We start from the raw sequence: 15,382 nt of genomic DNA on the forward strand, positions 1-15,382 counted from the left end.
ACACTTACTACCCAGGAACAAAAATTGTGTTACATAGTGTAGTCTCTGAGAAAGACGTTCATCTTGAGAGTCTCGTGAGGGAGGGCTCGTGAGGTGTTTGAATGTCGGTTTAAGGTTGGTCTGTGGTTTCTCCAACACAAACAGCATTTTTAAATAGCCTCATTATACATGCTTTATGATTTTATTTTATTGTATCACCAATATGTCTTTTCTTTGTACACATGTACACATACATTCAATTGTGAAGGTTGAAAAACCAAATGTATCATCTCAATTGAAGACGTGCAGCTAAAATAGATTGGTTGGCTCAGCGTTGGTCAAACACCTTTTGCCGACCGTGATGATTAGCCAACCAAGCCAACCTTATGTCAATGTTGGCCCAACGTCGTGTGCTGTCTGGGTAAATTCTGACTCTGGTGATTTATCTAAATTCTGACTCTGGTGATTTATCTAAATTCTGACTCTGGTCATGTAGCTCAATGGTGACTCTGGTCATGTAGCTAAATTCTGAATCATTTTCGACACCACCCGGGACCCTGGCCGCACACTCCACCCTTCTGTTGCACAAACCCTGACCCTGACCCTAAACCCTAATCCCTAATCCTAACACTAATCCTAACCCTAACCCCTAACCCTAATCCTGACCCTAACCCTAACCCTAACCCTAACACTTAACCCTAACCCTTAACCCTAACCCTAAACCCTAAGTTATTTTAAGATTTTCACACTAATTTAAGCTAAGAGGTGCAGAATTGTGGAATAGAAATCTTTACTTCCAAGCAGTTAGGACTGAGCCTGCCTGCTATCCAGAACACATTCCACTCGACTCTCCACCAGCCCAGAAAGATGTCCGATTCGGTCCTCTACTCCTCTGTGAGGTTTCCTCAGAAGCAGACAGGACAGAGACCCAGTGGAAATGCCTGCCGTGGGGCTTTGTGCATTTCAATTCTGCCTTTAGACTTCGGAACAAGGACTACTTGGTTAATGCTTTATTTCTGAGTGGCGTATTGGATTAAGCATTTCCTGAAAGTTTGTTACATGTTAGTCTAGTCTAGATCCAAACAGAATAAACTGTACTGTGTGGTCACTCTGCTGCTTTGCTTTCATTCAATGCAATGGTTCTGTATTACTGTATACGTAGGGCTTGAAGTTTTATTTTTAGTTTATTTTTCATCTCTTCACCTCCCATTAAACCTTAATTAATAGTTGTTAAGCCTTAACTGCTGCATACTAGATACTATTGTTTAAATTAGCGGGCAGAGGAAACAAACTAGTAGCACTACTAGAACTAAAGCCGTGGAAGTTCATAAATGGAATGGTTAGACTGAGCCGCAACAAAATGCAAGCTCGGAATCAGGTGAGAACAATTCACGTTGTTTGTGAACTCAATCAAGATATATATGAGGGTGAAAAGAAACAGCCTTCTTTTGTAATTGACAAATCAAATCCCACCTTAGCCACTGACTCATTGTGTGACCCTGAGCAAATCACTTAACCTCCTTGTGCTCTGTCTTTCGGGTGAGACGTAATTGTAAGTGACTCTGCAGCTGATGCATAGTTCACACACCCTAGTCTCTGTAAGTCGCCTTGGATAAAGGCGTCTGTTAAATAAACAAATAATAATGATAATATTAACTAATTAAATACATAAATACATACAATTAAATTAACTGTTCAGTATCATGGACATATACTATATTTAGATTATGACCATACATAAAAAAAAACATAACAAATACATATATAGAGAAATAAAAGAACAATGTACAAAGAATCAAAATAAATAAATATCTGTACATTTATCTTGCATTGGTAATACTCTACAGCAGTGTTCTCCAGCCCTGGTCCTGGAGAGCCCCTCTCTAGCAGGTTTTATAGGTAACCATTCAAATATCCATTTTTAATCACCCAGAACAATTTCATGGTGATCAGTCAAGCAGGTGATTTGTTAAATTAAGTCATTTGGAGATTGTTTGGAACAAAAAAGAAAACCCTCTTCAGCCCTCAATGAACTTGAATTGATTGAGTTATTTGCTTAATTGATTGATAATTTCCATGTATTCCCAGTCTTTAGAAATTGATGGTTTAGGGTGACCTACAAAACATACTGGATAGAAAGGGGCTCTCCAGGACCAGGGCTGGGGACCCCTGCTACACACACACACTCTGTACAAACAGCTTGTATCTAGTTGTGATGTTATACTTTAAAGCGTCAGTAGATGTCGCTATGACTTGGCTTGTGCTGTACTGATATAGGCAAAGAGGAAGTAGCATAAAAGAAGTCCTACACAGTACTGAGTAAGAGCAGTAACTACGTGTTGAATAAACCTTGTGACACTTTTACAACGTTTCTTTATTGTCTACAACACAACAATAGTACAAAAAATAAAATAAATTGTATATCAATATATTCATATTCAATAATAATAACAATAATAATGGAAAAACATACTATATACATAAGAACATAAGAAAGTTTACAAACGAAAGGAGGCCCCATTCAGCCCATCTTGCTCGTTTGGTTGTTAGTAGCTTATTGATCCCAGAATCTCATCAAGCAGCTTCTTGAAGGATCCCAGGGTGTCAGCTTCAACAACATTACTGGGGAGTTGGTTCCAGACCCTCACAATTCTCTGTGTAAAAAAGTGCCTCCTATTTTCTGTTCTGAATGCCCCTTTATCTAATCTCCATTTGTGACCCCTGGTCCTTGTTTCTTTTTTCAGGTCGAAAAAGTCCCCTGGGTCGACATTGTCAATGCCTTTTAGAATTTTAAATGCTTGATCACAGCGTAGTCTTCTTTGTTCAAGACTGAATAGATTCAATTCTTTTAGCCTGTCTGCATACGACATGCCTTTTAAACCCGGGATAATTCTAGTTGCTCTTCTTTGCACTCTTTCTAGAGCAGCAATATCCTTTTTGTAACGAGGTTACCAGAACTGAACACAATATTCTAGATGAGGTCTTAAAAAGTTTTGCATTGTAAAGTTTTAACATTACTTCCCTTGCTTTAAATTCAACACTTTTCTCAATATAGCTGAGCATCTTGTTGGCCCTTTTTATAGCTTCCCCACATTGTCTAGATGAAGACATTTCTCAGTCAACATATACTCTTAGGTGTTTTTCATAGATTCCTTCTTCAATTTCAGTATCTCCCATATGATATTTATAATGCACATTTGTATTGCCTGTGTGCAATACTTTACACTTTTCTCTATTAAATTTCATTTGCCATGTGTCTGCCCAATTTTGAATGCTGTCTAGATCATTTTGAATGACCTTTGCTGCTTCAACAGTGTTTGCCACTCCTCCTATTTTTGTGTCGTCTGCATATTTAACAAGTTTGCTTACTATACCAGAATCTAAATCATTAATGTAGATTAGGAATAGCAGAGGACCTAATACTGATCCCTGTGGTACTCCACTGGTTACCTCGCTCCATTTTTAGGTTTCTCCTCTAATCAGTACTTTCTGTTTTCTACATGTTAACCACTCCCTAATCCATGTGCATGCATTTCCTTGAATCCCTATTGCGTTCAGTTTGAGAATTAATCTTTTATGCTGGACTTTGTCAAAAGCTTTCTGGAAATCTAAATAGACCATGTCGTATGCTTTGCAGTTATCCATTTTCAATGTTGCATCCTCAAAAAAGTCAAGCAGGTTAGTTAGACACGATCTCCCTTTCCTAAAACCATGCTGACTGTCTCCCAGGATATTGTTACCATATAGGTAATTTTCCATTTTGGATCTTATTATCTTATTAAGATGGCAGCCATCTTGAATACATAGTTGATCAAGGCCTTTCTGCAAGTTTTCATTTTGAATATCTAAGTTAAGTTTTTTTTAGTTCTTATTAGAATTATTTGAACATTCTCCCCTAAAATAGTAAATTTCGGGTGGCTTTGGGACTGTTTTGACTCTGTTCACGCGTAGCGTACTGCTCCGCCACTTTCATAGGTAGCATAAGTTATATTATAACAAAAAACTCGATTCAATGTCTAGTTGTTTTAAAAAGCCATTGATGCGCTGCACGAACAGCACCTACATTTCATATCAATCAAATATAAAATTCAATTCAAATATAAAATTCAATTCAATCTGTTTCACGACAGTTTGTACTGGAATCAGTGTAAAAATAAAAACAAACTACATTGAAGTAATCAGTAAACAAAAGCTTTTAATCTGTTTTTATTGTTTGCAGTACACAAAAAAAAAACAAAAAAAAAACAAGGCGTAGACATATAAACTAGAACAAGGCAACTTAAGATTTGAATGACTTGATTAGTAGGGATCAGCAGGTATTTTATTTATTGATAATTTAGAGATGCAGAAGGACCTGCGATACTAGAGGACTCTCCAGGACCAGCGTTGTCCATCAGAGGGCAGCCCTGGTTTAAAACAGCAGCTTGAAAGTTAGAAGTGGAAGCAGCAGCAGCAGGATATTCTGCCCGACCATGGGGGCTCCGTTACACAGATTGCCCTCACAGCACTTATATTCATGTACAGCATCACAGACATTCTTGGAAACACATCCCTTAAGTATTTTCTGCCCTCCATTTTCAGTACCTAAAAGAAAGAAACGAAAACTTCTAAAAAGACAGATAAAGGATCAAGACTGTGCTGATGCAGCACCTCGCTCATTTAGATTTCATTTGTTCTGGTAAAAAGTAACTATTCACAAGCCACTGTTTGCAACACCCTAAGAACATTATCTGCCCCTACCTCGAAAATGATTCCATAATTTGAAAAAAGAAATTCGATTTAAATAAAAAACAATCTGTTTTAAATTAAATAAATCACATTTTTTAATTTTAGTAATTTTTTATTTACATTAAAAAAGGCAACCCTGTAACAGTAACAGTATTGAAATTTCACTCACCTGCTACAATCATCGTACAACGGTTTTCATTGCCAAGGCACTTTGTAGTGATGTAATTGGAGCAGTCCATTGTTTCACAGCCATAGCACTCCAAACCAGACGGGGTAGCGTCCTCATACGCTTGAATGGAAAAGAGAAAGATAAGTTCCTGTACCAGTGATGTAATGGGAATATGATTTGTCTCTTAATCCCACTTTCCTCTTTTCAGTTACTGTTTGAGAAAAGTCATTTTCTGTTTTGATTTTGTAAAATGTCTCTCCAGTTTTACATACCCACACGGTTTTGTTTATATATTACAAATAAATAAAAGTACCTGGCATCGTTTCAGTGTTGCACAAATCTGTGTTACAACATTTAGCATTGATAGTTGACCTTGTGAAGCCATAGTTTATGGACACTGGTGTAAGGCAGTTTGTAGGTGATGTGCAGGACTTTCTGTGGACCATTGTGGAGAAATCCCCTGGAAAACAAGAAGACAGGTTTAATTTGCCAAGGTTGGTAACACTGAGCCCGAGTGTAGAGGGAGTTCCCTGGATTAGCATTTAAGTGGAAGAATTTGAGAAACAGAGACGAGAGAGAAGTGAATCTGTGCCGGTAAAAACAGAGACTTCCCTCCAAATACAATACTTAAGTTTTCTTTCTTTCTTTCTTTCTTTCTAAAGAAGTATCATTCATGTACACAAACATACTTTTTGTCATTAATTCACTTTCCGTCCTAAAAAAAAACTTTCTATTTTTCTCAAATTTTCTTGACCCCTAATGGCAAATCTTCCAGGTTAAAATGTTTATATTAACTTCACTTCCATCTGTGCACCTGTAGCGTGGTTGCATATATCATTTTTTAAAAAGGATCCTGGTGATCCGTTACCTGAGATCTCTTTTGTGGTGGAGGTCAGGCACTGCTGCTCTCCGCTGGTGCAGGTATTGGGTGTTTCTGTGCAAGGTCCAGTGGTTGTACATGAGTGACACCTCAGAGTGGAAACTAAAGGATTGTAGGAATAATACAGTGCAATTAGAAACAAAATCTTTTGTTGAACTGAGACATTACATTGTGTACTTTCTGTACTTGAAATTGCTTCTCTCTTGTCTGAAACAGCATTGAACGATTTCTCAAAGCAATTTTTGGGTTAATTTTGCATCCAAGGTACTCCTTTTACGTACCTGCAGGGAGCAGCGCACAGACCGTGCACAATGCCAGGAGCAGTCGTCTCATTTTCAGCATTGTGAAACTCCACAGCACTTGTACACCAAAGCCTGATGTCACAGCTGGTCTCTCTGGAACTGGAGTTCTCTGCTCGAACAATTCTGCGTTCTGAGACGGAACAGCAGTCGCTTCCAATCTGAAATCTTTTAAGTAATGGTACTGTTGGGTGTCCTGCTCCTATTTGACTTGGTTTATATACAGTAGTCTGGTACGGGGAGTGGGTTAGTGCACCTGCCATATCACGTAGGTAATAATTACCAAGTTACTTGATAGTCATTTCCAGATATGGTTTGGTTTCATCTACGATTTTATATGCCTGATGCATTTTGTGATTTGAACATAACCAAATTGTGAAATTACTGGAATTAAATTAAATTGCAAAATGTAAAATACCGACCAAGAAAAGAGCGAAGCAGAAGAAAAAAAACATCTGCATCAGCCTGTGTGTAAAGTGATTTAAACAAATTGTAAAATGGAAAACATCTGCATCAGCCTGTGTGTAAAGTGATTTAAACAAATTGTAAAATGGAAAATGACAAACCAGCAAAGGAGGAATCAGAGAAAAACAGAAAACCCCATTTATCTATTTCTAAAGCAGGTTCTTTGAGGGTTCCTACGGTGGCCCTGAAGTGCAAAACACAAACAAAAATCACAGCACACGCAAACTCAAAGCCACAACACAAACAATTCACAGCACACACAAACTCAAAGCCAAAGTACAAACAATTCACAGCACACACAAACTCAGAGCCACAGTACAAACAATTCACAGCACACACAAACTCAAAGCCACAGTACAAACAATTCACAGCACACACAAACTCAGAGCCAAAGTACAAACAATTCACAGCACACACAAACTCAAAGCCAAAGTACAAACAATTCACAGCACACACAAACTCAAAACCACAACACAAACAATTCACAGCACACACAAACTCAGAGCCACAGTACAAACAATTCACAGCACACACAAACTCAGAGCCACAGTACAAACAATTCACAGCACACACAAACTCAAAGCCACAGTACAAACAATTCACAGCACACACAAACTCAAAGCCACAGTACAAACAATTCACAGCACACACAAACTCAGAGCCACAACACAAACAATTCACAGCACACACAAACTCAAAGCCAAAGTACAAACAATTCACAGCACACACAAACTCAAAACCACAACACAAACAATTCACAGCACACACAAACTCAGAGCCCAACACAAACAATTCACAGCACACACAAACTCAGAGCCACAGTACAAACAATTCACAGCACACACAAACTCAGAGCCACAGTACAAACAATTCACAGCACACACAAACTCAAAACCACAACACAAACAATTCACAGCACACACAAACTCAAAGCCACAGTACAAACAATTCACAGCACACACAAACTCAAAGCCACAACACAAACAATTCACAGCACACACAAACTCAAAACCACAACACAAACAATTCACAGCACACACAAACTCAGACCCACAGCACAAACAAAATTATAGCACACACAAACTCAGACCCACAACACAAACAAAATTCACAGCACACACAAACTCAGACCCACAACACAAACAAAATTCACAGCACACACAAACTCAGACCCACAACACAAACAATTCACAGCACACACAAACTCAGAGCCACAACACAAACAAAATGAAATGATTTGAGTTTGTGTGTGCTGTGATTTTTGTTTGTCTTTTGCACCGTAGGGTTCGTCCTGTAATGGTGAAAATGAACTATATATATATATTGTGACAAGGAATGACAGAGGTTGAGACTCAGAGGCAGTTTAAAAGTTCAAAATAAAGTTTTTAATATACAAAAAATACAAAATAAATCAGCACAAGGGCCAAACAAAAAGGTTTTAAACAGAAATAATAGACAATAAGCACAAAACAAAACTTACAAAATAAGGCTTCCAGGCTGGGCGTTGCCTTCACTGGTTTCAAGAACGAAAAAACACAGCACACACAAAAACACTATTGCTGCTTCTCCTCTAGAACTCTCTCCCTAGCCAGGGCCTCTCAGCACACACAAACTCAAAGCCACAACACAAACAAAATTCACAGCACACACAAACTCAAAGCCACAACACAAACAAAATTCACAGCACACACAAACTCAAAGCCACAACACAAACAATTCACAGCACACACAAACTCAGAGCCACAACACAAACAAAATTCACAGCACACACAAACTCAAAACCACAGCACAAACAAAATTATAGCACACACAAACTCAGACCCACAACACAAACAAAATTCACAGCACACACAAACTCAGAGCCACAACACAAACAAAATTCACAGCACACACAAACTCAGACCCACAACACAAACAAAATTCACAGCACACACAAACTCAGACCCACAACACAAACAAAATTCACAGCACACACAAACTCAGAGCCTCAACACAAACAAAATTCACAGCACACACAAACTCAGACCCACAACACAAACAAAATTCACAGCACACACAAACTCAAAACCACAACACAAACAATTCACAACACACACAAACTCAAAACCACAGCACAAACAAAATGAAATGATTTGAGTTTGTGTGTGCTGTGATTTTTGTTTGTCTTTTGCACCGTAGGGTTCGTCCTGTAATGGTGAAAATGAACTATATATATATATTGTGACAAGGAATGACAGAGGTTGAGACTCAGAGGCAGTTTAAAAGTTCAAAATAAAGTTTTTAATATACAAAAAATACAAAATAAATCAGCACAAGGGCCAAACAAAAAGGTTTTAAACAGAAATAATAGACAATAAGCACAAAACAAAACTTACAAAATAAGGCTTCCAGGCTGGGCGTTGCCTTCACTGGTTTCAAGAACGAAAAAACACAGCACACACAAAAACACTATTGCTGCTTCTCCTCTAGAACTCTCTCCCTAGCCAGGGCCTCTCCCCTGGCTTTTATCCCCTGTGGCTGGAGCCCAATTAATCAATAATTGCTGATTATTCAATTAGGGCTCCAGCCACATTCTCACATGTTTTCCTGGTAGGGCGGAATTTAACCCCCTCCCTGCCAGTCCCAACCACGTTCATAAAGACGGGGCAGTCCCCCGTCACATATCCCCCCCCTTGTGCCAAGCACAACATGGCCTAAATGGCCACCTCCCCCCTCAGTCTCAGTCCCGGAAGAGGGGGAAGCACAGTGTCCATGGGGGTGGCCATGGTGGGAGGTCCGGCACCCCCCAATTCTTCGTGGCCGGCAGCTCCCTCTTCCGGGGCTCCGGCCACACACTATCCTGCCGCGAAAGTGCAGCTGGGCGAGCTGGTCTCCTGACCTCCCCCACCCCTCTTCATGGCCAGCAACTCCCCTCCGTGGGGCTCTGGCCACAGTGTAGCGAACCCAGGCGAAGCAGGATCCCCGAAGACCCCAGGCGACGGCAGCGGCAGCGGACCCTCGGGAGGCGACGGCAGCGGCAGCGGACCCTCGGGAGGCGACGGCAGCGGACCGTCGGGAGGCGACGGCAGCGGACCGTCGGGAGGCGACGGCAGCGGACCGTCGGGAGGCGACGGCAGCGGCAGCGGACCCTCGGGAGGCGACGGCAGCGGCAGCGGACCCTCGGGAGGCGACGGCAGCGGACCGTCGGGAGGCGACGGCAGCGGACCGTCGGGAGGCGACGGCAGCGGACCGTCGGGAGGCGACGGCAGCGGCAGCGGACCCTCGGGAGGCGACGGCAGCGGCAGCGGACCCTCGGGAGGCGACGGCAGCGGCCTCCCTTCTGGCTCTCGGGACGGCGGCTCCTCTCTTTCTGGCTCTCGGGACGGCGGCTCCTCCCCTTCTGGCTCTCGGGACGGCGGCTCCTCCCCTTCTGGCTCTCGGGACGGCGGCTCCTCCCCTTCTGGCTCTCGGGACGACGGCTCCTCCCCTTCTGGCTCTCGGGACGGCGGCTCCTCCCTCTCTGGCTCTCGGGACGGCGGCTCCTCCCTCTCTGGCTCTCGGGACGGCGGCTCCTCCTTCTTTGTTTGAATGACTGGGGCCTCTCCCATATCTACCGCCAGGTAGTTAACGACCATCAGGGCAAGCTCTGAAGGATGCCGGGTGATGCTGTTCCTCCCACTTTTCCCACCTCCCCCCATCTCGACGCCACAGCGTGTTGATAACTATGGGGAGGTCGTGGAAGAGGTCCGCCTCAGGGTGCATCAACCAGTCCCATATTTCCTGGGATGGTGGTGAAGGTGGTGGCACTGGAGGTAGTAGGGTGGCCCCTGATGCCCGGGGTGAAAACTGCACCTCTTCCTGGGCCTGATTGTAGGGGCATCCTGCCCAGTTGTGGCCGTCCTCCTCACAACGGCCACACCAGTCTGCCGGTGGCACTTCTGGGCAGGACCTCCAGCGGTGGTCCACCTTCCCGCACCAGGAACACCAGGGGAAGAGGCTGGCCGGGTCCTCCAGCTGGGGTGGCAGCAGCTTTTGATGCTGCTGTCACTGCTGCCGCTGCCTGTTTCTTCTGCCCATTTTTTTTTTTTTTTTTTTTTTTTAAAAACCTCACAAAACTCAAAGAAAAAAAAAAATACTGCCCTGAGCCTCCAGGTGGCGTTATCCCGTTTCTGACACCAAAATGTGACAAGGAATGACAGAGGCTGAGACTCAGAGGCAGTTTAAAAGTTCAAAATAAAGTTTTTAATATACAAAAAATACAAAATAAATCGGCACAAGGGCCAAACAAAAAGGTTTTAAACAGAAATAATAGACAATAAGCACAAAACAAAACTTACAAAATAAGGCTTCCAGGCTGGGCGTTGCCTTCACTGGTTTCGAAAACGAAAAAACACAGCACACACAAAAACACTATTGCTTCTTCTCCTCTAGAACTCTCTCCCTAGCCAGGGCCTCTCAGCACACACAAACTCAAAGCCACAACACAAACAAAATTCACAGCACACACAAACTCAAAGCCACAACACAAACAAAATTCACAGCACACACAAACTCAAAGCCACAACACAAACAATTCACAGCACACACAAACTCAGAGCCACAACACAAACAAAATTCACAGCACACACAAACTCAAAACCACAGCACAAACAAAATTATAGCACACACAAACTCAGACCCACAACACAAACAAAATTCACAGCACACACAAACTCAGAGCCACAACACAAACAAAATTCACAGCACACACAAACTCAGACCCACAACACAAACAAAATTCACAGCACACACAAACTCAGACCCACAACACAAACAAAATTCACAGCACACACAAACTCAGAGCCTCAACACAAACAAAATTCACAGCACACACAAACTCAGACCCACAACACAAACAAAATTCACAGCACACACAAACTCAAAACCACAACACAAACAAAATGAAATGATTTGAGTTTGTGTGTGCTGTGATTTTTGTTTGTCTTTTGCACCGTAGGGTTCGTCCTGTAATGGTGAAAATGAACTATATATATATATTGTGACAAGGAATGACAGAGGTTGAGACTCAGAGGCAGTTTAAAAGTTCAAAATAAAGTTTTTAATATACAAAAAATACAAAATAAATCAGCACAAGGGCCAAACAAAAAGGTTTTAAACAGAAATAATAGACAATAAGCACAAAACAAAACTTACAAAATAAGGCTTCCAGGCTGGGCGTTGCCTTCACTGGTTTCAAGAACGAAAAAACACAGCACACACAAAAACACTATTGCTGCTTCTCCTCTAGAACTCTCTCCCTAGCCAGGGCCTCTCCCCTGGCTTTTATCCCCTGTGGCTGGAGCCCAATTAATCAATAATTGCTGATTATTCAATTAGGGCTCCAGCCACATTCTCACATGTTTTCCTGGTAGGGCGGAATTTAACCCCCTCCCTGCCAGTCCCAACCACGTTCATAAAGACGGGGCAGTCCCCCGTCACATATCCCCCCCCTTGTGCCAAGCACAACATGGCCTAAATGGCCACCTCCCCCCTCAGTCTCAGTCCCGGAAGAGGGGGAAGCACAGTGTCCATGGGGGTGGCCATGGTGGGAGGTCCGGCACCCCCCAATTCTTCGTGGCCGGCAGCTCCCTCTTCCGGGGCTCCGGCCACACACTATCCTGCCGCGAAAGTGCAGCTGGGGGAGCTGGTCTCCTGACCTCCCCCACCCCTTTTCATGGCCAGCAACTCCCCTCCGTGGGGCTCTGGCCACAGTGTAGCGAACCCAGGCGAAGCAGGATCCCCGAAGACCCCAGGCGACGGCAGCGGCAGCGGACCCTCGGGAGGCGACGGCAGCGGCAGCGGACCCTCGGGAGGCGACGGCAGCGGACCGTCGGGAGGCGACTGCAGCGGACCCTCGGGAGGCGACGGCAGCGGACCCTCGGGAGGCGACGGCAGCGGACCGTCGGGAGGCGACGGCAGCGGACCCTCGGGAGGCGACGGCAGCGGACCCTCGGGAGGCGACGGCAGCGGCAGCGGACCCTCGGGAGGCGACGGCAGCGGCCTCCCTTCTGGCTCTCGGGACGGCGGCTCCTCTCTTTCTGGCTCTCGGGACGGCGGCTCCTCCCCTTCTGGCTCTCGGGACGGCGGCTCCTCCCCTTCTGGCTCTCGGGATGGCGGCTCCTCCCCTTCTGGCTCTCGGGACGACGGCTCCTCCCCTTCTGGCTCTCGGGACGGCGGCTCCTCCCTCTCTGGCTCTCGGGACGGCGGCTCCTCCCTCTCTGGCTCTCGGGACGGCGGCTCCTCCCTCTCTGGCTCTCGGGACGGCGGCTCCTCCTTCTTTGTTTGAATGACTGGGGCCTCTCCCATATCTACCGCCAGGTAGTTAACGACCATCAGGGCAAGCTCTGAAGGATGCCGGGTGATGCTGTTCCTCCCACTTTTCCCACCTCCCCCCATCTCGACGCCACAGCGTGTTGATAACTATGGGGAGGTCGTGGAAGAGGTCCGCCTCAGGGTGCATCAACCAGTCCCATATTTCCTGGGATGGTGGTGAAGGTGGTGGCACTGGAGGTAGTAGGGTGGCCCCTGATGCCCGGGGTGAAAACTGCACCTCTTCCTGGGCCTGATTGTAGGGGCATCCTGCCCAGTTGTGGCCGTCCTCCTCACAACGGCCACACCAGTCTGCCGGTGGCACTTCTGGGCAGGACCTCCAGCGGTGGTCCACCTTCCCGCACCAGGAACACCAGGGGAAGAGGCTGGCCGGGTCCTCCAGCTGGGGTGGCAGCAGCTTTTGATGCTGCTGTCACTGCTGCCGCTGCCTGTTTCTTCTGCCCATTTTTTTTTTTTTTTTTTTTTTTAAAAAACCTCACAAAACTCAAAGAAAAAAAAAAATACTGCCCTGAGCCTCCAGGTGGCGTTATCCCGTTTCTGACACCAAAATGTGACAAGGAATGACAGAGGTTGAGACTCAGAGGCAGTTTAAAAGTTCAAAATAAAGTTTTTAATATACAAAAAATACAAAATAAATCAGCACAAGGGCCAAACAAAAAGGTTTTAAACAGAAATAATAGACAATAAGCACAAAACAAAACTTACAAAATAAGGCTTCCAGGCTGGGCGTTGCCTTCACTGGTTTCGAAAACGAAAAAACACAGCACACACAAAAACACTATTGCTGCTTCTCCTCTAGAACTCTCTCCCTAGCCAGGGCCTCTCCCCTGGCTTTTATCCCCTATGGCTGGAGCCCAATTAATCAATAATTGCTGATTATTCAATTAGGGCTCCAGTCACATTCTCACATGTTTTCCTGGTAGGGAGGAATTTAACCCCCTCCCTGCCAGTCCCAACCACGTTCATAAAGACGGGGCAGTCCCCCGTCACTATATATATATATATATATATATATATATATATATATATATATATATATATATATATATATATATTGTGAGCAGTAGAGGGTTAAATTCCTCCCTGCTGAAGAAAACCATGTTTTGTTTAATGGTTTATTTAGAATTGTTAATTGTTTTATTACGAATTATCCCCTGCACCTGGTGATCATTGTAAATTAGAGCCAGGTGCAGGGTATATAAAGGAAGCAGCCAGTCGCTTCAGGGCTGGTGTGTATAGAAAGCCCGCTTGTTAGTGTGCTCAAGTGTACAAAGGCAAAGTTACTGTGTAAAACCTTTTTGGTGTTAGTGGTTTAAAAACTGTATGTTTTGTTTATTTTGTTTTGGTGTGTTACCGGTAAACAGCTTAGTTGTCCTGTTTTATAGTGAGGTTCCTGGGTTGTGTTTAGTTAGTGCTCATTAGAGCTAGGTGTTTATTTTGTTTTTTGTGTTCTGTTTTGTTTATTTTGCTTTATTAAATATCCTAGCGTGCAAGCGATTTCAAAACCCTCCATTTCTGTGTCTGGGTCAGTATTTTAAAGGGCGAAACGAACCCGAGTCGCAAGGCTCCTTTACAATATATGTATACAGTGTGTGTGTGTATATATATATATATATATATATATATATATATATTATACCTTTGATATTTTTGTAAAGAATTAAATATAAGAATATTAGTTTTTCTCAATTGCTTAAACACATTTCCAGAAACGCTATTCACATTTTCAAAACAGTTAACACAAACCCCACAACAGTATCGCATTTTGCAAAACGACACACTGCAAAATGCACTAAGACTATCAAAATGTAGTACACCTGTTTCAAAATCAAATAAGTACATCAAACAGTACAACAATGTCATAAAATGAAAAGTATTTATCAGTATTTAAACAAAGGCAAAAAAATAAATACTAAGTATAAGCTTCAATATGACATGAAATCCTAAATACAAGCTCCCTCATACTGTAGTCAACTTTGTTACTGTAAATACCATAAGCATGTTACCACACACACAATGTTATATCAACAAAAAAGTTTTATTTTGGAACCAGGCTTCATATATTTTACATCCAGCAATGTCAATTTACATATTGCTCTTATCTGCCCCCTATTTTACTGCATTTAATCCTGTACTTCAGAATACTGTAATCTGCCAAGTGTTTAACCTGTAGTATTTTGTATTTAATCATATCCTGATGTAACTATCACTATTTAATCATATCCTGATGTAACTATCACTATTATCTGCTGTATTATTGAATTGTGGTTTGTCACACTTGAACAAAAGTTATTGTATTTCTTGCTCTTATTGTATTACTTGTATTGTAACACTTGAAATGTATTTGCTTACAATTGTAAGTCGCCCTGGATAAGGGCGTCTGCTAAGAAATAAATAAATAAAATAAATAAATAAACATATTGTGCAGTATGTAAATGAAAAAAACAAAACAATATTGCATTCTGTAAATTCTGTTCAAATCCAATAAGGCGAAAAAGTATACTGAAGAATAGA

The 15,382-nt window shown here is 43.0% G+C and overlaps 1 protein-coding gene across 1 annotated transcript; it reads right to left on the bottom strand.

The window, feature by feature from the left end:
• Window positions 1-4,234: 4,234 nt before the first annotated feature.
• On the bottom strand, window positions 4,235-6,391 carry LOC117967137 (urokinase plasminogen activator surface receptor-like). The gene is made up of 5 exons (XM_059010219.1): window positions 6,038-6,391; window positions 5,745-5,858; window positions 5,190-5,336; window positions 4,877-4,996; window positions 4,235-4,563 (listed from the first exon to the last, which is right to left on the bottom strand). Exons 1-5 carry the CDS (start codon window positions 6,096-6,098, stop codon window positions 4,391-4,393), a joined length of 615 nt encoding a protein of 204 aa, XP_058866202.1. The 5' UTR covers window positions 6,099-6,391; the 3' UTR covers window positions 4,235-4,390.
• Between the last annotated feature and the right edge of the window lie 8,991 nt (window positions 6,392-15,382).

Source organism: Acipenser ruthenus, chromosome 40 (genome assembly GCF_902713425.1).
Source record: "Acipenser ruthenus chromosome 40, fAciRut3.2 maternal haplotype, whole genome shotgun sequence".
Classification (NCBI taxonomy): Eukaryota; Metazoa; Chordata; class Actinopteri; order Acipenseriformes; family Acipenseridae; genus Acipenser; species Acipenser ruthenus.

Coding starts and splice junctions, on each gene's coding strand:
- LOC117967137 (XM_059010219.1), bottom strand. CDS start 6,098: ATGCTGAAAATGAGACGACTGCTCCTGGCATTGTGCACGGTCTGTGCG. Junction 5,859..6,037: donor CTGTGCGCTGCTCCCTGCAG/GTACGTAAAAGG, acceptor ACAATCCTTTAG/TTTCCACTCTGAGGTGTCAC. Junction 5,337..5,744: donor CACCACAAAAGAGATCTCAG/GTAACGGATCAC, acceptor CTTGTTTTCCAG/GGGATTTCTCCACAATGGTC.